Source organism: Ciconia boyciana, chromosome 24 (genome assembly GCF_034638445.1).
Source record: "Ciconia boyciana chromosome 24, ASM3463844v1, whole genome shotgun sequence".
In the NCBI taxonomy this organism is placed as follows: domain Eukaryota; kingdom Metazoa; phylum Chordata; class Aves; order Ciconiiformes; family Ciconiidae; genus Ciconia; species Ciconia boyciana.
The window spans coordinates 5,994,528-6,018,691 of NC_132957.1; the positions used below are offsets into that span (position 1 = coordinate 5,994,528).

The following is a 24,164-nucleotide window of genomic DNA, read 5'->3' on the forward strand; positions in this document are numbered from 1 at the left end:
GTGCTAGTGTATTTAGCACCTAAAACCGAAGTCTTTAATCTCAGGCATCTGGCTACTTCTGTAAGTAGCAATAACTTGTTACCTGCAATATAAGCTGTAAACTTCACAGTGCAACTTTAAGTGTGCGTGACTAGCTTCATGTTTAAATACTAGCCTTATTAAAAATATTTAGAAAAAATGGACAAAGATTCCTTGCTGTTGACCACATTTACAGCTATCAAAGTGAGTTCCCAAAAAATACTGCCTTTACTGTCTCTCCCATCCTGCTACTCCTATTCTCCTCACCACTGGGATATTGCCTAGCCAGAGGTGCCACAGCTGCACACTTGCATTCCTAGCTGAGATTATGTACTGAAACACCATTCCCTTCTGTGCCTAATGCCAGCATTTTGAATTTACATAACTAACCCCAACAAAAATAATTGCTACTTAGCTTTAAAACATCAAGATGCTTCAACAACAGAAAACCTATATAAAATTTCAACTTACGAAATACAGTACCTGCAGCCTGAGGAATTGCAAAGGTAGGAGGAAAGCCAGCTCCCGCATATGGAGAAGCGGAAATTATTCCTGGGGCACCTGGGAAAGATGCACACATTATACAAAGACACCCAATAGCAAGAAAACTCTAGACTTAGCTGGAATGTCTTGATCTGTCCTTCAACATAAGCATTTAGCTGAAAGCTAAACCAAAAAACATAAACAGTAATTCAAAAGTGCCTCTAATGTAACATTGAGCTTCAAGAAATTACAAAAACTATCCCTCCTCTAACTCTGCTGTTCTGAAACAGCTATTAGAATATAGCTGCTGACCAGAATACAAGCTGGTGGCTCCTGTAACTGTTTAACCATAACATGGTTTTCCAAGTATAGGTTACAACACCCCAAATTATCACTGAGCCCATACTGTGGCAAAACAGCAGATGGCACTAGAAGACCAGACAGCTGGAAAGCATTCAATAGTCCTCGCCCAAACAGGGAAGAGCTTTCAAAGCAGTAGCATGCGCCCACATCCGTATGTTCCCACTAGTATTTTGCACTAGTCTGATTCAGCAGTTCCCAAACTCTCTTCATTAGTCACACTGTATTCCAAAATTTTGTATGACCAAATACACTGGGATTACGTCCCCTCCCCAACTGACACACACATCCGTTACATTTGCCCTGCTCCCGCTTCAAGAATTCTCACCAAAAGCAGCTGCCATGGTCTGATCAAGAGAGGGCTGGTTATCCCCAGAAGGTAGGTCTGGTCGTGTATAATCTCTGCTCTTATCGTTATTGTATTTTACATTGAGACTTGTGAGCTTTGAGAAATCTATGCGCAGCGTACAACAGGCATTGTAGATATTCTGTCCATCTAAAGACTGCAAGGAAACAAACCATTCTTCATCCAAGATGCATTTATACTAAGATCACAGCAACAAATCTCTGAAAAGAGAAGGTGTTACATCATCCCAGGCACCAGTGTGCATCTTCAGGTGGAGCAGGTATCTTGCTTTGCATGGAGAAAGCACTGCTTCATTTTACCCCCTTTGGTATTCACCCACGTTAGCTGTACTGCTGGGGGGGGGGGGGGGGGGGGGGAGGGGAATTCCCTCCCACTCACCATTAGGGCAATGCTCATGTAAACCTACCACCACCACCGAATACTCCAAAATGCTACTTTCTAACATTGATCCTAGATTAATAAAAGCAAGCCTAAAAGCTAAAACAATTCAGGTGTTTAGCACTGCAAGCATACTACTCACCAGTTTGGCATGCTGAGCACTCACTGGGTCAGCATACTGTAACAGGGCCTGAAATTGGTTGTTCTTCGTGAATGTAATTATTTTCAAGACTGTACCAAATTTGGAAAAAATCTGCAAGATAATATTTGCGTATCTTGTTACCTCATTTCCAGTAAGTTGATTTCATACTGATCTCCATAATGAGAAGCAGAAACAACAAGAGTTATCCTTTCACCTTGTTAGCTTTCCAACTTAAAAATTTAATGTTTTAAACTACGCAGTGGGCATTGTTTAACTTGCATCATGGCATCAGACTAAAAAACATCAGGGTGACTGAACTGCCCCCTTAATAAAGTTTTTGTTTGCTATGAATTCTTACAGAGGAAGATTCACATACACCTTCACAAACTGGAACTTTTCCAAGAATTTCAGGGATTCTTACATGCAGTCAAGCTTGCATTTTCAACATGAAGATTAAGTTAAGCAAGCACAGCAGACAGCAGGAACCTTCCGAATAGGCTACTGCCTAAATAACTCCTGGACACTGTATTTGTTTCCCCCTACCCTCACATAAGGAGGTGTAGCAGCTACTTCTGCTAAACCCTAGACAGAACTTGAAGAGCTGTCTTGAAAACACAAATATTTGTCCCTTGCACTGTACCAGACTGGAATCCAATTAAAATGGACAAGCAATCAAGTCTCTGGAAATTAAAGTCTGGCCAGATTGGGACCAAAAATAGAAGAATCTTGTGCAGGGGGACAGAGTCTTCAGAAAGTAGAAATTTGACAGCTATGTTCAGAACTTGAATTATACAGATTAGAAACACATGCTCTTAGAACGCAGACACTGCAAATACAACAATTCACTATTTGTTGCTACCCCTCCCTCCAGGACAATCCTCCAGAAGTTGTGGTGACATGTTTTACCTGATGCAGAACATCTAGAGTGACAGGATAGAAGAGATTCTCAACAATGATCCTCAGGACAGGGCTCTGGCCAGCCATCGCCATTCCTGCATCTACTGCTGCAGCAGAGGCTGACAGCGCTAGGTTTCCAGACTGAACAGAATTCACTGCTTGCAGAGCTGCTTGGGCACGCTGCAGAACCAAACATTCTGTTAGACCAACACTTCTGCTTGCAAAAATACACACTCAGCTTTTCTTGAGCTTCCTATCTGCAAACTACTAGCAGAACTTAACAGCAGAACAACAGAAAGCCATTTACTGTTCCTAAGGCTGGGGATGCAATGACTAGCATATTTTAAACGTGGACAATACAGACCATCCCAATCTGCAAGAGCAATGTAAAAATACAAACTAAATAAAATATGAAGTACTTATGCTACTGCTAGAACCTTGCTCAGCATCTACCGATGCAGCAAAACTATTCCATTGTTTAGAAAAAAGGAAAAACTAGGCTCTTCTGGGGCAAAACACCATCTCCAGAATACTACAGAAGCTGACAAGACTGAAAGATTAATACACATCTGCTATAGGTATCCAGGAGCGAAAACCAACTTGGATTTTTCCTGTAGAGTCCCCCTCACGCATATAACATTATGATGTGCTCGCTGTTGTGCATCAGATTCTGGCTTTGTTAGATGCACTGAATAGTGGCATTTCATCTGCACAGCACTAGATGCTCTGATCCTGATGAAAGTCAGCCTGAAAAGTGAGAGGAGGCAAACTGGATGTACTCGGCGGCCATCCCTGATAAGGAGGCACAAAGTAACTTGAACTTCTTTCCAGTGTTCCTGTCCTGAAAGATTGCCAAGAGCAGTTGAGCCGAAAAAGGGAATTTTACCCTATGCAGAGCATATCTTGCACAGAAACTCTAGACAGGCCAAGCCTTAAGAACTGCTGTGTTCAAGTGCTGCCTGCCTCAAAGCTAGCACTTACCAGCCACAGATTGTACTCTACTGCAGACAAGTTTTGCCCCATCAGAAGTCTTTCACATGTTAGAAACAAACGTCCTAAAGCACTAGACATTAATCAAGTCTTTAGATAGGTATTCAGTTACTGTTTCTAACTAAAGAATGCTAAAACACCACTTCTCATGATCTCATATTCACTATGCATTTTCTTCCCCTGACATTAAGGCAGTTTTAGCAGCTCATTTAACAGTCTGCGGAGACTTTGGATAAAAGCTATTACAGGAGTCCTTACTCCATAAGCTAGAATGCTCCGTGTAGCACTGATAAGTTACGCCAAACCTCAAAACCCTCCCAGGCCTACACCAGCAGCACAAAACTGTAGCAGAGAACTGTCTGTCTCTCCCACCAGTACGACAATATAAAGAACAAAAACTAACTGCTTGGTTTGGAGAGTTGTCTGTCTTAAGCTCCTTGTGGTTGGAGAACTGAATATAGATGGGCTGGCTTCGAAGGACTGGAGTGACTGTGGTGTAGTAGTTTACCATGGTGTTGGCTGCCTCCTCCGTATTCATTTCTATGAAAGCCTGCGCAGAAGTCAAATCCAACATTGATATATTATTAAAGCAGCTCACACTAGGAGACAGCATTAACACTTGACAACCGCGTTACATGGATTGATGACCTTAGGAAGAACTTCCAGTTGAATTGTAACTGTATTTCATTTTCACAACTGCATTTATATGCAAGTTTTTGTACACAGAATTGTTTAAGAACCAACTGTAGGTAGAACAAATGAGGATATTCACAGTCCAGACTGACTTAACGAAGGTAATGTTTCAGTCTCATCCTAAGATCTCCATGCTACATATATTTAGGAAACTGGCAGTGACAGAAGTGTCTGCAAGAACACAAGAATACAGCAATAATCCAGACTCTTAACACTTATATTAAGCAACTTTCCATACTTCTCTACAGGGCAGTAAGCCCACTCACTGTTCCGTACCTTTATGGTCTTCTCTACTTCAAAACAAAAATGTAAGAGATTGTAGCAAGTCATTACATTAAGTACTTACATATAATCACACCACGCAATATATCAGAGGCACATTTTCATAATAAGATTAAAGACATGGTATTTTAAGCAATGATTAAAGTTGGCTTGCTTTTTTACTCCTTAATTTGTAAGACAATTTTAGTTACCAAATTAGTGCACACCTTCTGCATTACCCAAGAGTGTTTTAGCTCTACCCAGCTAATTCATTGTATCTGTAAAGGTGTCCTTAGTATGCAAAGTTACACTGGGGGTTACTCAACTGTCAAGCTGGCTTGAGTGAAAAAGGCCAACTCATGTCACTGCTGTCCAAATAATTTACCTGGTCTGTAATTTAAAAACCAGGCATAATGCTAATTATAAGTGACAACCTATAATTATGGATTTAGCTCCTTATACAGTCTGAAAATAGTATTTTCTACAGCTCATGGGATAATCATGGAAAAGTAAAATAATAGTATGCAGAAGTTATTGACTCCTAATACATGACAGTTGTTTAAACAACTTGGATCTGGTTTACTGATGACAAACTCATCAGGTCTTTGACATAATCCCTGCTTTCAATTATACACACAATACCTGATTTTTTCCTTTCAACATTAGAAGATTGGTGACCTTGCCAAAAGGTAAACCCAGAGAAATGACTTCTGCCTCCGTGACATCACTGGGGAGTTTACGGACATGGATTACTCGGGATGGGACCCCAGCACTTCTACTATCACCTTTGAATTTTTTGCTGTCGTTTCCATTAGCTGTAAAAAGCAAGAGTTACTGCATATTAGAGTAGGTTTGAAAGAATATACACGCACTTACCACTGTTGACATACAGTTTGTGCTGCCCATCCAGTTATTACTCCCTATTACAGAGAAATTCCACAGTCTAATTTAAACAGAGTCTGAAGACACATAGTTTTACTCTTCTCCCAAGTTACACGATGCAAGTGACATAGCCAAATGCCACTGCAATGGAATCAACTCTCCAGCGACCGATTTACAGCTTGTTTACAGTACACACCCACCCACATTTCTACTTTGTGTAGGTCTAAGCCACTAATGCTAGATTGCTTCTTTATTCCTTTTCACTTTGACTGGTATTCTTGGCAATGAAGCTGTTTGAAGGGGACATCTTAAAGCAAGTGATATTAAACCAAGTATGAACCAAAACGTAATTTTAGATCAGCTGGATTATACATAGGGTAAAGACCATCAGCAGCACAAGACATGAGCTGATACAGTCTGGCAGGGAGGCCACAGGCAGAACGTGAAGGGACTCCAAAGACAATGGTAGCTCAAAGTAAGACAATTCAAGGCACTGACAAGCACAGAGGGTAAAATTCCGGACTGAGCACACAAGGATACTGTCTGGGGTGGGATTACTAACCTCTAGATGGTGTAAAACTCCCAAATAGCAGCAAACTACTACATACAGCCAAAATAACCCTACATTAAATTCAATTGTGCTTTAAGTATAATAGTTTACAGCAAAGCCTGCATGCTCCAATTCTGTAAAATCCTTTTAGCAACTGTCCTGCAACAATTTTATTCAGTCTGCTAACCTTTTAAGGGTATAGGGCAGAAGTTTATTATTATTCAGCACTGTCCTACAAAAGGCCTAATAAGTACTAAAAATGAAGAGATTTTAAAATTAAGTGGAAAAAACCAGACCTCCTCATAGTATTTGCAATACTTATCAATTGCTATTCTTTTTTATAGGCAATATTACCTGCAGAAGAAGAGTTGCTGCTCATGATAAAGGGTCCGTTAGTAACACAAGTAGAGAAAAGCTCGTCAGATCCCCGCTGGAAAAGAAAAGACGAAAGGTAAACTGACAGCATTTTTACCAAATTCTATTCAGGTACTCCTAAAGCAGAACAATTGAGATTAAGGTGTAGAGAAGCTGAACAGAAGCGTAAGTGAAAATATACTGACAGTGGGCAGTGAACCTCACCTCCATCATAAATTAAATATAACTAAGATCCAATTTAGTAACTGAGTAGCACTATCCAATATCTCTTTTCAGCTATGCATTAGGAATCTTAGGAACTGAAGCATTGCTGAATTGTCTGAAGCCACTAAATGCAGGTTTGTGCAGATATTCACATTCTCCTGTTGTATCTAACAAAACAGATTTCTGACTACCCACATCAGACAAGATTTTCATCTTTCTAGGTTAAGCTAGAACACCACTGTAGTTGATCAGGAATAGCAAAAACAGATAGGCCTCCTAGCATTCATCAAGAGGACAGATTATTTTACTGAGGGTTACCAGGAGTAAGGAAGTCTTAAGCAAAATAGAAGTTATCAGAAGCTGGCCAAAATTGTTACTGTATGACTTGGCAACTATGAACCAAAGATGTATATTTTCCAGTTACAAGCAGAAGATGCGACTTGGAAAAATTGAGACCTGAAAGAAATGGATCTCTTTCCCCTCCCTACCCCAAAAAAGGCAGATCAGGAAAGTAAAGCTTCCAGCAAAAAGCTACTTTTCAAATTTTACAGCAGAAATAGGTCCACATATAATAATCTGGATTCTAGAACAAAATAGTCTGATCATGGGTTTGTTGTTTTCCAGCCACAATCCCGAGAACAGCAGCAACAACTTCTAGGACAACAGTACCATGAAGTCTCAGTAAGTGCATTTAAGTCAAAAGACCGACTAGCATTCTGAAGCAGAGAAACCCGAGTACCACAGGTACAGAATCTTTGTAATCCCATCCTCTACTGCCTTGCACGCTAGGAGCTGTTCTATGTTAAAGTCAACATGGCTACTTGCAAAACAAAAAGCTGTGAGTAGCACAGCATATCCTAACGTCTTGATCCTTCGATTTTTCTTACTGCAGCACCGTGCATTTGAACTCCACGAGGAAGAAAACTCCATACTTGACAAAAAAAATCTAAGATGAGCTGCTCCTACTAGAATTAGACTACCTAAATGAACTGGTATTGCAGAATTACAGAAGTGCATTTATTCTAGGCTTTTTAGAAGCTGTAGGTACGATTCCATCTATTCACACAATGTTATTGAATTGCAGGAGCCTGGCACTTCTCCATTCCCTGCAAATAAAGCTAAACAGATCTATGGAACAGATTACTGTATGCAATGTATGTGTTTCAATTCATTACAGCATTCCCTGTAAAGTCACCCAAATTATATCAACTGACCAAGACTAGTCTAACCCAAGTAGGAGGTACGAACAACACTACTAAGACAAAAGCAAACAAGACTACAGATTACTTCTTAGTACAATCTATACTTACATACAGCTTAAAATCAGTATAGTTTAATTTCAGACAAGTTACATAGACTTCAAATCCCATTGTAAACTGTGAGCAAACATAGTAATAGAAATCTAACATACAAAAGCATTTTCTCATAGTTTTCTACATTACTCTTACACAGAAATGCCACACTAAAAGGCTTCCATCAACAGAAAAAAAGAACAGAGCTCATCCCTGCCCTGGCCAACTCCCACCCATCTCAATGGAAACATACCCTGCTTCACACTGCGCCCACCAGAAACTATCTTCCACCATGCCCTATATCTGGTGGCACCTGCAGTAACAGTATCTGCACAACAACAAAAGCTCTGCTCAACTTCCCCAGCAAACAGGTTGGAAAAGTAGGTCACACCAGAAGCCCCAGAACACCGAATTACAGACAGGTTTTGGGCTTTTTTCTTTTCCCCCCTCAAATCCTGAATTTCTTGTTTGACTACTCACTGCTAGCTCTTCAAAGACAGGCTCAAGGACTTTGATGTCCTGAATATGAGAAATTAGGCCAGGCTCCAAAACCGCAGTTCATGTGCTGCTGCTGGTCACCTGCAAGCGCTGACCAGGTTCCACAAAGGCTATGGACACCCAGCAAGGTTTCCTTCTTCTAACAGGGTGTAGTAATTAGGAATAGGCCTTGTAACAGCTAGTCTAATGAGCACTTGCATTCCTGAGTACAGTGAGAGGCAAGCCAGTCTGGGAGGCTATTAGACTGTGATCCCATCCTTTTGGTGACTCAAATTAATGCGCAATCCCAAGGTTAAAAAAATCCACAAGTTTACTGTAAAAATGCTCTTGTGCCTGAACCGCTGCAGACACTACAGGTACAGCTTTACTTTCTGTGGCCTGGGATACAACTGGCAGCTATTTACAAGAACCACCCACCAGCAAACAAAAGCCCTACCAATGCAGACAAGTGTTTATTGGCCTCATGAAAGCCCTCACATCAGGCCCTAATGGGCCTTGAACTTGTAAAAAGTCTTCTGAAATAGCAACTTGTAAATTTCTGAACATACAGAACTCCAGCACTCCCAGTATGAATCAACGCGTCTGTGCAAGCATACTCAGGCAGCCCTTGCAATCCATCATGGAAACGCCAGGAGAACAAGCCACATATTTGGCTCTCATGGAGGCAACACTAGGAAACTATAAACTGGAAAAACAAACATTTATACGATTATGGAAAGAATTTAAATTCCCTGAATTTAACTTTCCTAATGGCTTGTTTAAAATAAACATTTTCTCACATATTTGAAAATTTACTTGCAGGGCACTTTGACAAAGAATGCTCCTTGCTGCTGGTTTCCACATGTCGATGTTTCTTTAATGAAAGCGCAATTTCAAATCCACTCCCCTCTTATCTTGGAGACTGTCTACGCTGCCCGCTGTGACCAGAGCCAGGAGGCAGAGGGGGATGATTGTTCGACATCAAAAGAAGCAGCAGTCAATTTGTAAGCTTCCCAGCTGGAAGTACATGCAAACGAAGAGGGAAGACTGCAGTAGTTGGAAAATTGCAATTATTCCAAGGTCTTTTCTCTATACAAGGAAGTTTACAGACAGTACTTACATAGTACTGTACAGTTATACGAAAATTATTCCACACAGACTCCCTTGAAAAGAATGGTTTTGAAGTGCAAACCTAAGAAGCGCACACCCAGTGCACCAAGGAGGTACGCTGGTTACAGGGTGCTGCCATCCTCACAGGGGTACAGACCACTGCTGGCAAGCTTCCCACAGCAGAAGGAAGTTGCATCGACTATGACTTTTTATCAGCGCTTTTTCTTCCTCTGTTACTGCTGGAGCTGATCTCCGATAACCACAAGAAACCTCTATTGACGGTTGCTTTTTGGAATTACCTAACCTGAGGCAAACTGAAAATAAGCGCTCTATTAACCTGCACTCAGTATTGGGAACATCAGCAGGAGCCCGCATCAATCGCCTGTCTTTACGCTTGCGGTGATTGCCATAATCTCTTTCCAGACTCTAACATCTTTTCTTTCTGTACATGTTAGAAGCTATGAATAAGCTTTAAAACCATGTTACAAATTCAAATGCTCCATACCAAGTATCCTAATTCAGTAGAGCCAGAGGAACCAAAGCGAGCCTGGCTGTTTTAAAAAGGTTTAGAAGTCTCTCACCAACAACGTATCCATTGGGTATTTTGAATTATATTGGAAAAGCCAGTACAAAAGCTATTGGTTCTGAAGTATTATATTGTTTCACGTAAGTTTAAAACTATGCAAACCCAGGGAAGGGGAGGAGGTGAGCAAACGGCTGTGTGGGGGCTCGGCTGCTCGCCAGCGTCCACCCACAACAGCACTTTTCTACCTTTTTTATTCTCTGACTACCATGGGGAGGCCCAGCCATGCAGTGCTTCGCTCGAGACACAGTTCCTCAGATTCTGAAGTTCACACCCCTGCTCACAAGAGGCATTAATTTATGTTGACATTTCTGTTTAGCTAAGTCTTTTGCAGCTGGTATTTTTATGACAAGATTAACAGAAGCAACAGTGTGCTAGCAGTAACACTGCTCTACATAAAATTCTCCATTTGAACTAACAAATCTCTTCCTGTTTATAGAAAACAAAACACCACTTTGAAGTTACACTGCCAGATCTTACCTAGACCAGGGCAAGGCTGTTTCCACCACCAAAGTCACCAGTCGGCACACATACTACTACCAGGTAAAGCACTGCCTGGCAGCGTTTCTATGACAGCAGCCTCCTTTTATCCACGACACTTGTGGCTACAAAAGGTCTATTGCTCAAGCTGCATTAATTTAATAAAACACCCGTGCTCCGTGTAGTCTTGCTATCAATACTTCTTTATTTCCCTTTTCTGAATTAGAAAGTCTGCTGCAAGGCAGAATGCTAATATTTCATATTTTTTCTAAGTTATCTTTTTGACCACCACCCAAACTGTAAGCCTGTTTTTGCTTTAAAGTTTTAACAAATAAGTTCTAAGAATTTTGAATTAGTCCAGGCTTTCACAGCTTAAAAAGCAACTTCTAATTCATATGAAAACTATCAACTGTCTCATTTTCACTAGGATTTTACCTAAACTTTACCATAGTTTGCAATGAAGCCAGCGATCACCTCAGCTTCTACCAGCACACCTAGAAGTACTACAGAGATTCTCAGTTGCCCTATATAATCCTTCATCTGCTTAAGATCCAGTCACTTATTTAAAATGGATTACAATAAGTCAACTGCATTCTGTCCGTGCAAAAGGCTAGAAACAAATACAAACTAAATGACCATAAAAATATTAATTTCAAGACAAACAGGTGATAACAGGGGATCAACTTTCAGAAAGCCACAAGTGTCACAGGCAGAAAGCAAAATTCAAGCAATGACAAGAAGACAGGGCATATGGGAAGGAAGAGCACAATGACCAGAAAGGCCAGCAAGCTACAGGCTAGCCAAGTCCAAGATGTATGAAAACCTGTTTCCTTCCCTGGCTCACTGAGGAAATCCTACATAGCAGTACCATTCTCTGCCTTCGGATCTGGAGCACCATACACTGCTCTAACAATTTTTAAACAGACTAAGGATAGCAGTATCCCTCCTTCTTGTGAGGGAGAAGATAGATGTAGGAGGCATACAGGCCATCAGCTAACATGCACTTACAAAAAGCAAAGCAGGTAACACAGCTGCACCTGGAAAATCCCTCTCTGAAAATAAACCAAGAAAAATCTGTACTGTTAGAAGTCCTTGGCCTGCTTTTCTTAAATTCACATAAAAACCCTCTGTCAGAAGTCTTGTAACTCTGCCTGGCCAGAGCATGTAAGCATCGTTCTTCTACTCCACTTTCCCTACATTTGTAAAAAGACTTTGGACCCAGTAAGAGACCACCATAATATTTTACACACAAAATGACACACAGATCATTGAGAAGCTCACGCAAACCCTTTGCTCTGATGAAAGAAGCAAAAAAGTTTCTTGGAGAGTCTCTGAAGTATGCTTCAAGGGCTCTGTATGAGTTCAGTCCCAGAGGAATGGAAGAATGTACTTTGATACTTCAGTTCACAGCTCAAATCACTTCGTGAAGAAACTAATAAGAGAAATCCAGTCTGATGACATCATCATTCACACTCATGTTACATTCCAACATTCCCCCCCCCCCCCCCAAGAGATTCAAGAGCTAGAAATGGAACTAAATTTAAACTAGTAGGAAGAAGAATTCCAGTTTTCCTTGTCTTCTACAGAAGACTCACTTGCAGCAAGGCTCCCTTATGTTACCCCCATGTGCCCCTCTTGCCTCCAACACTCTTCAGTCAATTAAAGGTAGAGCAGTGTGAATAGAAACATTCCGATTTGGGTCACAAACAGAAAGCGTGAGTCAACCTTTTGTGAAAGCACCTCTGAAGAACACACAATACAACTGCATCCTCCTTTGATCCTAGTAAAGTTGAAAAGTTAGGGTAAGATAAATTAAGATAAAGTAACTTCAAGATCCTGAAGATTGTGGCCTCTGAGGTGGCTGTTAAGTGAAGTGTGATACTGCTGTCCCACCAGTCTGTGAGCAGCAGCTACAAGCTCGGTGTGTCACTCACCCCTCCACTGCGCCCTGTTTGAGACACACAGCTTATCACCCGATCAGAGCCAAACGCAAGAGGTGGGGGTGAGGAATCAGTTTAGTTCACCAAATTGCTCATTGCACTCCTGTATCATTTATCAAATTAAATCCAACCCAGTAGTCAGCACACTACATTGCTATAGTGAATCTATGGTGGAGGCATTAGCATATCTGGCAGGCATAGAGCACTTTTTTTAAAGCTACGCTCTGTTCAGCTGGGGCCAAACACCTGCCACCTACCACTTAAGGCTTTTTAAATTGGTATAACCTCACTCTTGTCTGGACAAGATTTAGTCTAATACCTTTACAAAAGAGCCAGCATGGTAAACTCCCCACTAATATTCACAACAGCATACTGGGTACACACACACATTTTCAGCATCTTTTGAAACTAGGTTAGTTGGTCAGGGCATTGCAAAGAATTTAGTGTGTTGGAAAATTATTTTCCTACCATACGTACTGCCACAATAGCTGGTACCATTTCTATAGTATACAGGTAGATTTCTGAGTTCCTAAAAGACACTAGAAACTGAAGCATTACATTAAAGCAATCGCTCACACAACTCGATGTGGTATTTTGCAATAAGATGCATTACGAGCTCAAGCACACACTGGCTTTAGAGCGAAGCCGGATCCTCAAGCCACTCATCAGCCCCTCCCTGACTTTCTTTCTCAGTCCTTGCTACTATGGAGACACCATGTGAAACAAACCTGCCCTTTGAGCAAATAAAAGGTGTGGCCATTCTAAATAGCCCCAAATTCCTAAACTCCAAGTACTGCAGTAATGCAGTCATTCTGGCTTTGTAGGGTAGCACACACCCAAGCTTCATGATATACTGTTCCCAAGTTGAAACTTAACCAGTAGTCAACCTTGAGCTTTTTAAGTCATTGCAGTGGAGCAGGCAGGTCCTTGGTAAAGCTTCATACAAACACTATCAGAAAGAAATACTGCTGGATGAGTCACTTCAGGAAAATGGAACCGATGAAAGAACATTTTGTGCTCAAATCTGTAAAATGGCAAATTGAACATGCAGGTTTAGAAGGAACTCCACGCTAATTCAATCTCATCTAAATTGCAGTTGTGTAATAACTATAATCTGCTTTGGCAAACACCGAGCAATCATTACACTGGGATTACCAAAACACACTTGCTGAACTAAGCACAGCATTCAACAGGTTTTCATATGAAGCTTGAAAGACAGCTATACCAGAACCACGTAGAATTTGAAATTAAATAATGCTTACTCTTCTTGCTCATGAGATGACAACAAATGTGGCACCAGCACATCTACATCTTCTAGTTTAACAATACCTGAAACAGATGTCAGTGACTCAGAGACCAGAGTCTATCCCTACACTTGTGAGATTAAAAAGATAAAGTTGAATAAATTAATGTGTGTTAAATATTTTGCTTTTTCTTAAATCATCACAGATTGAGGGCAAAGTAGGCCTGAGGTTAAAACAGAATATTTTCTACAACCATTTTATTAGCTATCATTTTCCAGAAAGTCTCACACAATTTCATTTTCATCTACAACAGGAGTCACAGCTTGTTTCCTTTCCAAGTGCAAGTAATTTGAGTTAGCTTCCACATAAAAAATTGGTTTAGATGTGATGGAGAAACTGCTTTAAACAGATCTAATAGCTGATAAGCCTGTGGTAGCAATCTTGCTTAGCATCTGTGCTTCAACCAATAGCTTAAATTCCTGTTAAACTTAACACAGATTTAAACAGTTTTCATAATCCAACCAGAGGGCTTACCAACTGCCCTGCGAAGGAGTTATCTATAAATTGAAGACACGGGTGCATAAGACCTGTGTGCAACACTAACACAGATAAGATCGAGCTATTTACCAAATCCAGCTGACAGTACTTGCCAAAAGACATCCATGTACGCTGCTACCAACATGTGCTTTACATGTGAGATCATGCCTGTTAGAGAGGCCACAAGAGCCAGCTTGTTGCAGCCTAACTAAAGCCATAGGAGGGAACTGGAATTTCCTCACAACATTCTTGGCCTGCTGCCTGAAGCCATAATTACTGTTCCCATGGCAAAGATCCTGGCTTGATCACAAATCACTTCTATGCAGTCAGCCTGTATCACACTCTAGCAAACCCTGTTTTAAAAAATTAACTTCTCAAATGCCACAGAAGCGTACTTTCTTTTTCTGGAAGCATCATCTTTCAAAAAGAGCCCAACTTAACCAAGAAACTACAAGATTATTCAGCACCTAAACTATTCTGAGACTTTTTCAATCACTGCAATGCAACTTTACTTAAAGAATAATGACATATCATAGTTCATACTCATTCTAGTAAGTCAGTCCTGCTCAGAGACCATTACAGCCTAAAGAGATAGTGATATCTAGGCAAATTAAAGAAAGGGAAAGGAGATACAGAGTGATCTTGACCAAATTACTTAGAAGAGGCAACTGCGGGGGTCAGACCCAGTACCTTAGAGTTCAAATACAGTGCCTCCATCTTAAGGCACTTCCTTTCTTTTCAGACAGCAATGAAATTATGGGAAGAAGTAAGTCTTAAATCAGGTGTTTCTAATCTGCAGAACATTCCAGAAGGCTGTGCATCAAGAGCCCCATACCAGAATTGTAGTGAGCTTCCTAAATAAATTCACACACTTTAAACTGAAGAGCCTGCGGACCAGGCTAAATGTGAAGCCCAGGAACAGCTACTGCAATTACCACCCTGATTAAAACCAAGACCATCAGGCAGTACAGTGCTCAAGTAGTAAGCCATGAGAACATCTGGGGACTTCTTAAGCTACAGAACCTACATATAACAAAGGCCTCAGAACGATTAATAGAAGCAGGTATGAGTACCCTTAATATGTAAATTAAGGATGTGAGAAAATCCTAAAAGGTGCCAGCACCCTGCCTTTTAAAACGATAAAGTAGAGCAAACTGATACGTACTTTCACAAAGCCCTCAATTTCAAAGTCAGACTTCGTAACCAGGAACACTTAGAGCAGGAAGACAACCGAGAGGCCACTGTAAGTTATCTTGGACAATTTGCTCAGCAGTGTTTTAAGTTACAGGCACTTTTCCTACTTGTCCGAGAATTCTCCAACTTAGGGACGTTCCAGTCAATAATAGAACATCGAAAAGGTCTACTGGTGTCTCAGTAGCATACTGCCTAAAGTACAACACGACCTGACAACTTTTGGGGACTGTAATGTCCTAATACCTTAACAAACTGGATGGAGTACCATTCCTACCTTCTTTGTACGTACATGGCAAGAATGAGTAGGTTTACACCTCAGATTAAAAACAGTTTTCCAGCTCAAATTTTCATGTCTAATTTAGAAGCTCAGCCAGCAAGCTCTCTTGTGAGCACAGCTTTCAGAACAGACACTAACAAAGTAGTTTATCTCCACCTGAATCGCGTTTCTCTGAATATGTTTTATAAAGTCAGTAGATCACAAAACTACAGTTCCACAGCATTATTTTAAGTTATGAAGCAATTATAAAGAATATCTGCTTCTGAAGGGGGGGAATCAGTTAATCCTTGAAGTGATTTCAGCGATGTCCCAGGGATCAAACAAATGCTGATGGATGAACAGAGCTCTATCATTGAAGTTATTCTGGCAAAGGCAACACTGAAAAGCTTCTGTGATATTACAGAAAACTTCTGCAGTCCCTTCAAACTACTTATTGGCAAACCAAAGAAGGGTAGATTGAAGTGGAAGCAACACACAAAAGCAACAGCAAAATTTCAGGAGCGCTGCAGCCAATGAGGTTTGACACTTTCCACAGAGGTACGTATTTTTAAGAAGCAATTGATACAGGATTTGATTACACAGCTTTTTGAAACAGAGTTGCCTGTACCTCTCTCCGTGCAAGAGTCCTGCAGTCAGAGGATCTTTAGTACAGAAGAAGCAGAGCCTGGGGAAACTGTCTGGACATAGCTGACCACACACGGCCATGTAGAGGATGCGGGCATAAGGGAAGCCTTCACTTTGTTCCTAGCTGTGCGCAAACGTGATTCTAACTCACCTAAGCAAATCCATGACATATAACATGTTACACCGTAACATTACAGATGTACCTCTATTACATGATCTACACTGGCATATTCAATGCCTTATTTAAACATAATCAGATAACATGGCTATGCCAAAAATAATTTTAAAACTTACCTTTATCAAGATGATTCCACTTTCCTTTTTGCTTCTGCCACTCTAAATTTTGATTCAACTTTCTCAAAACCTGCCTCATCTGACTTGGCAAGAAACCTCATTTTTGATGCACGCTTTTGTCTCACCACTCCCCACCCCACTGTACAAGTAGCATAATTGTGGTTGCAGTTCTGTCCTGTGCTAGGAGTGAAAGCATTTGGAGGGGATTTCTCCCAGTCCTCGTTTCAGACATTTAACTGTGCTGCACTAGGGACTGATATCACCCCCACGGACGGGAGTGATGAGGCACACCATACCACAATCCTGAAGCTTTTCAAGATTCACTGAGGACTACAGTTACAGTTTCAGAAGCTTCCTGGTCAAGTTTAGTTATGTAAAACAACTCTTTAAAGCTGCAGAAACTTAAAGCTGCAAATTACACATTGTTAAAAACAACTGAGGGGACTTTACCTAGATTAATCAGTTTACTAGATGTTGTATCAACTGCTCTACAGCAGTCACGGGATGACTTAGTCCACCTGTTATAATGGCTATGAACTATTAACCAACCTTATTGTCCAGGCTCAAGCCTTTCCTTTTCCTCTGATGGCAAACAACTCCTTGCAGCCGATAGCTTTCTCAAACAGAACCAGACACTACTATGGCACCACGATTAATTCAAATTTCAGATTCTCATACGAGGAAAACTTAGAATAACCTTTCCCCTGCAGCCATTAAATAGAGCCCCATCATGTCTTTAATGCTTCTTGGAAACCCTAAAGCACTAACAAACATGCCTGTGCTTAACAGCAGTCACATCTAATTTTGCACTTTCAATACAAAATCTGCTGTTTAGGAGCAAGTTCTCTCCAATGCTCCTACTTCACTTAGGTAGACCTAACAGAGCTCACACTACACAAGCTCAGCTCTACTTCAAATCAGTCCTATCACACACTGCATCACTTCACCAGCCTATTCAAGTTGCCACACACAACGCTCTTTCTTAGTTAATAACGAAGACGCTAACACCACACAATTCAGGCCATTAAAAAAGCTGTCAGATTACTACTTTGAGGCCCAACATTCAGACACACACTATCTAACCAAAAGAACTCACAGGGCTGAACTTACTGTAATCCTGATCCCAGAGCATTAGCTACAGTGTTCACAAAGTGAAATGAAAAACCTTTAATACATGAAGGAGTGCCAGTCTATCCTGCACATTCCAGTTCAACATTTCGCAGGAATGAGCTTTTATCCTGTGAACACAACAGCCTATTACCACGCACAGCAGATAAGGAGGCTCCTGTCAGCACTTTGAGTTTCAGGGCTAAGTCTGCACTTTCAAAACCTGAGACTAGAAGGGTAAAGGTCATATTTACTGTACTCGCAAGAGAAAAATCAACAGCTAAACACTCAATTTTTTGTGGCAGAAGGGGTTTTGACATATAACTGAACAGGAATTCACATAAACAAAGGAAATAAAGTTCTCAAAAGGACCAATTTCTCCATTGAGAAGTATTGTCTAGCACACAAATAACAAGCATGGCTTGACATTTTAGGAGGGGAAAGGGCTGTTTCTAAATGCAATAAAGTTCTTTTCTGACAGTTGATAATCAGTGTCCAAATGCCAGGAGCTAAATGCTGAGCTATAATAAAAGTTTTAAATGCACATGAAACTAAATTACCTTCTGGTTAAAACCAATTTACATGGTACCAGAAATGAGCCTTTAAAGCTGAAGATCTACATTTGGTGAGGCTAAAACTAGGTCAGATGCTGAGCAGTGTAAAAAGAGAGAAAAAGTGAGAAGTGCCTACCTTTGTACCAACTGTTATATCTTGGACAATGCTGTAGAAAAAAGAAAGAAAAGGATTAAAAAAGTTAGATAGGTTTGCCACAAATATCCAGCATAGTTTACAGTAGTAAGAAAAAAGCAAGTCAAAGTGCACAGTTGTCTTTGCAAGTGAGCCAAGGACAGTTTACACAAAGAAAAATTATTAGATGGTGATGGTGGAGACCCAGGACCCAGCAGTGCTAGAAAACTGCAGCTCTTCCACTTCCTACAGTGGAGCTCGCTCTCTTGCAAGGGTACCACAAGGGACCAAGACCAAACCCCACCGTTAACACGGCCTGGCATCCTTCACAGGAAAGCAATGCGGTTAGAACACCACCTCTGACCAAACCAAGAGCAAAAGCATCGAGTCAACTCCATCACCAACATTCACTTCTGCAACTCTTAACTGTGTGTTCAAAGGAGTAACCTCTGCTAGGCTGTAAAGAGGCCATCTCTAGCAAAATCATCGAGTCAACAGTGAAGACGACTAATGCTGGAGCTCCAGCAGCACCACAGACAGACAGCACACATCACGCCGAGCTGGGGCTGTTCTCTCAGCCAAGCGAAGCGCCTGTGCCGGGCTTACAGCAGCCCTCCAGCCAGGCTAACACCACTGGAGCCAGACCAGTGCCAGACTAACAGAGCACAATTAGAAAGAGCAGTGAAGAGGTCCAGGCAGCTCCCAGACTGGGCTATGCCTGCACACAAGATTCCTCTACCAATTCTTTCCTACTCAGGAAAACAAATAGTATTTTTCCCTAACACAGATCTGAAGGAAAAAAGTTATTGAACTGTACCATATATGCTTAAACCTCCTAAAATGAGACTTCCCGATTACCTAGCATAAAAAATAGCGTTAGCTGTACCTCGAGCAACTCGTGCTAGCTCTTGTCAACAGTGAACATTAAATATCACAACATACATCTACTTATAGCAACTTTTTTCATTAATGGAATCAGAATGACTTGTCTATGGCTTGGCTTATTATACCTGGGTAATCTTCCAGAGTATTACCGTACCTACACGTTACTCTCTTCTGTGGGAGCGCTCAAGACAGCCTAAGGATTTCAGTTATACCCTTGCACTGAAGATTATATCTTTTTTTTTAAATGAACTCCAAATGACTGTAAAGCAGCAACATAAAACTGAGAGCAGAAACAATCGTTTTAGATTGACATATATGCGTCACTGCCTGTTTCAACTCCCGTCTTTCAAATAGCTGACCATAATTTCAGAGTAAAGAATCCAAAAGTGGCTGGCTAACAGACCTGCAGCAATTTTAAGGAAACACGGCAGAGAAGCAGAAGGCAGGGCAGTCATTTTTAAAACAGCAATATGAAATCTGAAGTACTCAAGAACAATTCTACAAAGTGATTTAATGCTAGAGAACTTGCATTTACTAGTTCTTCCTTCCCTACCTGCCTGCAACAATTCATAACTTTTCAGGGAATTAAATACTGCTCGATCTTAAGTCATTCATGTTTCACCAGCTCCACAAATAAGCCATAACACAAGTATAAGCCAGCTCAGCTCCTCATACTTCCTCTTCAAAACCAACCTGCCATGTCATCATAACCCAGCAATTTACAGCTGGAGTTACAGTCTGATCCAATGGCTGCTGCCAGGAAGCCACGCGATAGTTTCTTTTTTCCAAGTGAACTACTTAAAGAACACTCTGTATGAGAACGCCAGGCTTTGCAGTCCCCTGATGTCTGGTCACCAGCAAAGACAGATGGGTTTTGCTGCACTTTGACAGCCAGCAGTAATGAACTAATTAAACCCATCTGCACATACCAGTTTAAAGAACCCTAATCATTCTATTAGAATTACTAAATATGAGTACACATTTCTTCAGTTTACATACATACATTAACCCAGCGATTTTCATAACTTAAAAAAAATTATTTCCAGCAAAGCATAACAAGAACAGGGAATCTCCCAAGTTTCCAAAACTCTCAAACTTACCCCAGAGCAATTTCTCTTACTTCCTGTTCCTCTCATGGGCCTCACACACAGGAAATGTTTTACATAAAGTAGCCTTAAGAGGGGATAGTATTTAAAATTATCCAACAGGAAGAGCCGCTTTATTTGCCAAGAATTATCAATTTCTGGAATATTGCTGTAACTCATTTGATAACAAATACCGCATGAATCAAGCGCCAACAGTATTTAAGAATTTTTATTCAAGAAATGTGCAATATACTTCCAGTTAACACACACTCCCCTCTCAATAAATGATCATAACTTAAGCTTCATTCTCTTGTCAACCTTAAGTAGGGGATTAAAACTTTTCTCATTTCTGAAAGAATAGGCAATAAAGCCTTTCATAAAAATTACTTTTTACATGGAATGGCATAATTCCTACACAATGAGGGGAAAAATTAAGCAGCACCAGTAAAACCTCTAGGTCATTTTCCAAAGCAGCATTTCCCATACGATCTCCTCACGTACTTTAACAAAGCAACTTATTCCAACAGGATCATTTGAAAAGCACAGCTACGTATCGTTTTAGGTGGGAGAAGCAGACAGAAGCAGCCTGTAGCCAGACAGGCCACTCACCGCCAGCTAGGCAAACATGTAAAACCATTTTCAGAAGCAGCTCTCGAAGTTTCAACAGGAGAGAGCTTTCACAGCATGAACACAACATGCACCAAGATCTTCAAAAGATAATGGATAGTTAAGACTCGTATGATATTTATACTAAAATTTCTACAGTAAAATAACAACTATTTTAACATACACAGTAAATCAGCCTTCCTAGGAACTATGGAGAAGACAGCTGATAAACTGATTTTTGCCATTAGAATATATGATCTGGCACGCTGAAGATTTTTTTTTTTTAAATATCATTCAACATGATGAGCAACTTGTTAAAAGCAGAGCAACCTGAACTGCACCCTGGACTGTGAAAATTAATAAGATACACGATTTTTTTTTCAAGATGAAAACAACACTGAGACACCAGCTTTTCAGTGTGTAAAAAAACCAGACATGTGACTGCGCCTAATTCTCACCAGACTAGTGTTCTGAGGCAAGAAGCAAGGAGGCACTAATTTGGGCTTCCCGTACTTAAGGCTCTGGGAAAACAAACTGCTTACTGGGAGTCCTTTAGAAGTATTTTAACTACTGCACTCTAGAAGAAACAAAAATCAAATTACTAAAAATCACACCATGCGAGAGACCTCATTTCTGACAGAGTTGCCTTGATAAAACAGTTTTAAAGCAAACCCTCCCGAACCGAGACACCGGATGAGGTGGTGATTAAAGAGAAATCAATGCTGCCCAAGATGAGAGGTGCGCTCTAGAAAAACTACACGAGTCAAACAGGCACGGAGGAAAGTTTTGTCTCGAAGGAGTTCAGAGCTGGACAATAGGAGGAGGAGGGAGCACGAGAACAGCTCTGCTCTACCGCTGCAGCTCTACCTACGGATCTCAGGTAACACTGCAATGGAAACCTTACATCCAGCGAGCCTCCTGGCCTGCCCGCAAGCGTTACAGCTCCTCGGAACGGGATGCGAAACTTGTGCTGATCGAAAAAACTGCTCACAAAAGAACATCCAGCGAGAGCCCCCCCCGCCCCCCCGCTTGCGAAAGCGCCAGACAATAGGAGCGAGGCCCCGGCGTGAATCAGCTGCCAGCCCCGGGCGCGCCCCCCCCGCCAGGTGCGCCCGCTCCCGGCACCCCCTGCCCCCTCCCCCGCGGGGCCGGGCCACCAGAGGCGCCGTGCCCGGCCCCCCCCAGCCGCACGCCCACGCGGCGCTCGCAGCCGGCCGGGCCCCTCGCGAGGGTCGCGCCCCCTTCCCCACGCCCAGCCCCGGCGGGGACGGGGCGGACCCCCGGCACGGAGCGGCTCGCCCCGGCGGGGCGCGAACACGAGGCGGGAGGGGAGCGGCGGCGGGAGAGCGCGCGGCGGCCGGTCCGCACGAGGCGCCGCGCCGGGGCGGCGGCCCCGCAGCAGGGGCCGCCCCCGCCCCCGCTCTCCCCCCGCGGGGAGGGGCTCCGGGAGCGCGGCCCGCGCGGGAGACCCTCTCCCGCACCGCCGGCGGCCGCCCCTCCCCTTCCCGCCTCGCCTCCGCCGGGCGGCCCGGCCGCACCCTCGGCGCCCCCCTCAGGTAACGCCCCAGCCCCCGGCGCGGGTCCCGAACCTCGGCCGCCTTCTCCCCCTCCTCCGCACCCCGGGAAGGGTCCGGCAACGCTGCTCCCCGGCCCCCGGCGCGGTGCCGCTCGTGCCGAGGCCCGGGCCGGCGGGGACTCACCCGTCCATTGCACACGGAGGAGACCCGTCGGGAACGGAGTGGAGGCGCCGGAATAGCAGGAACGAACCCAACCGCTCCGTGTTATAGACTCACAAAATGGCGGCGCCGCCCGGCCCGCCTCACCCGCGCCAACGCCCCATTGGCTATCGGAGATGTCATCTTGATAGCAGGGGCGGGGATCGCCCGCCTCCGAGGGTTGGCGCCCTGGCGCCCCTCGCGAAGCCTATTGGCTGCAGGCGGGATGAGGGGCGGAGCAAAGCGCCGGTGCGCGGCGCGATTCGGTAGGCGAAGGGAGACGGCTGGGAGGAGCCATCTTGAGAGCGGGAAGGATGCCGAAATGCCACACGGATCCACCATCTTGATTGGGGGCAGGGCATGGGATAACCGCATTGGGCGCCATCTTGAATACGGGCAAGGTCCCAACGTGCACATTGTGCTGTCACCCGCAGCGCGGGCCGGGGCCTGCGGGAGCGGCCCAACCGCCGCCGCCATGTTGGCTACGGGCAGGAAAGCCGCCCCCTCCTGTCCGTTGCCATCTCGAGTAAGGGAGAGCGGGCTCCTCGCCGAAATTAGGTTAGTTATTTAGCACTGCCAGTCTGGGGACTTTTAATGGCGCTAGACAGCCCTTAGAAGTTTTCTTTAAGATACAGGACAAAGTCTGTTTAATTGCAGTTAATGTCTTAAGGATAAAGATTACCCAGTGGGTGAGAGAGAGAGAGAGAACTTGTGAGGTAAGACATAACACCTACCTGCTCTGCTTAGGCAGCAGGGTAATATTTTTCCTAAGTTACAGTCCTGACACCATTTGCTGACCAAAACCAGCTTTTCTTCTGGTCAGGTGGACCTCAGTGGTTAATTAAATAAGTTTGTTTCACTCTTAATGTCTGTCATTGCCTGTAGGCCTTACTTCTGCAGAGATGGAGGTAAAATCCACGGATTTCCTGTCTTTGGGGATTTTCAAACCTCTGGAAGATTTCCTTTTCAGGTGCTGGGCCATCTATAGTAAATTTAAGCCTGCTACAACGGACTTACCTGTGTTAGATACTTTCTGTGGCTCCCTTAAAAATGATTGTTGAGCTTGTTCATGTGCCACAAGATGAAGGCCCCTTAACAAAAATAAGGGAGAAGATGTGTCCGTCTGGTTCCTGCTGTAGACGGTGCTGGTGCATTTACTTTGTTCACGAGGACCAGGGTCCTGATGGAGCCCGAGCAGATCTTAGGATCATCCTCCTGTCCACCCGGACATTGATGGTTCCTCTCCACTAACATCATTCTGTAAAGCAGTTTGCTTCCATAGATGAAATGCTGCATGTCTCTGTTTAAATATAGACAATATTTGCTCACTGGGAATTCTACTAGCAATTACTCATTTTCTTTGCCTCACTTGTCATAGCCCCATCCGTTGACTGCAGCACAAGAATTAATTGTCCCAGACCTCGCTA

General features: G+C 42.8%; 1 protein-coding gene across 4 annotated transcripts in view; it reads right to left on the reverse strand.

The window, feature by feature from the left end:
- The window catches only part of PTBP1 (polypyrimidine tract binding protein 1), a 31,570-nt gene extending 8,719 nt beyond the window's left edge, over nucleotides 1–22,851 (reverse strand). Inside the window, exons 1-9 of one of the 4 annotated variants that reach the window (XM_072845909.1) lie at nucleotides 22,723–22,851; nucleotides 18,450–18,480; nucleotides 6,376–6,451; nucleotides 5,232–5,404; nucleotides 4,039–4,185; nucleotides 2,655–2,825; nucleotides 1,749–1,859; nucleotides 1,190–1,364; nucleotides 502–579 (exon numbers count right to left, since the gene is read on the reverse strand). In XM_072845909.1, the coding sequence (XP_072702010.1) occupies nucleotides 502–579; nucleotides 1,190–1,364; nucleotides 1,749–1,859; nucleotides 2,655–2,825; nucleotides 4,039–4,185; nucleotides 5,232–5,404; nucleotides 6,376–6,451; nucleotides 18,450–18,480; nucleotides 22,723–22,730 (970 nt within the window). In that variant the 5' untranslated portion in view covers nucleotides 22,731–22,851. Of the gene's footprint in view, nucleotides 1–489; nucleotides 580–1,189; nucleotides 1,365–1,748; nucleotides 1,860–2,654; nucleotides 2,826–4,038; nucleotides 4,186–5,231; nucleotides 5,405–6,375; nucleotides 6,452–18,449; nucleotides 18,481–22,611; nucleotides 22,633–22,722 lie in introns of those variants that run through there. The other 3 variants (XM_072845908.1, XM_072845910.1, XM_072845912.1) reach the window with 3 other exon arrangements.
- Between the last annotated feature and the right edge of the window lie 1,313 nt (nucleotides 22,852–24,164).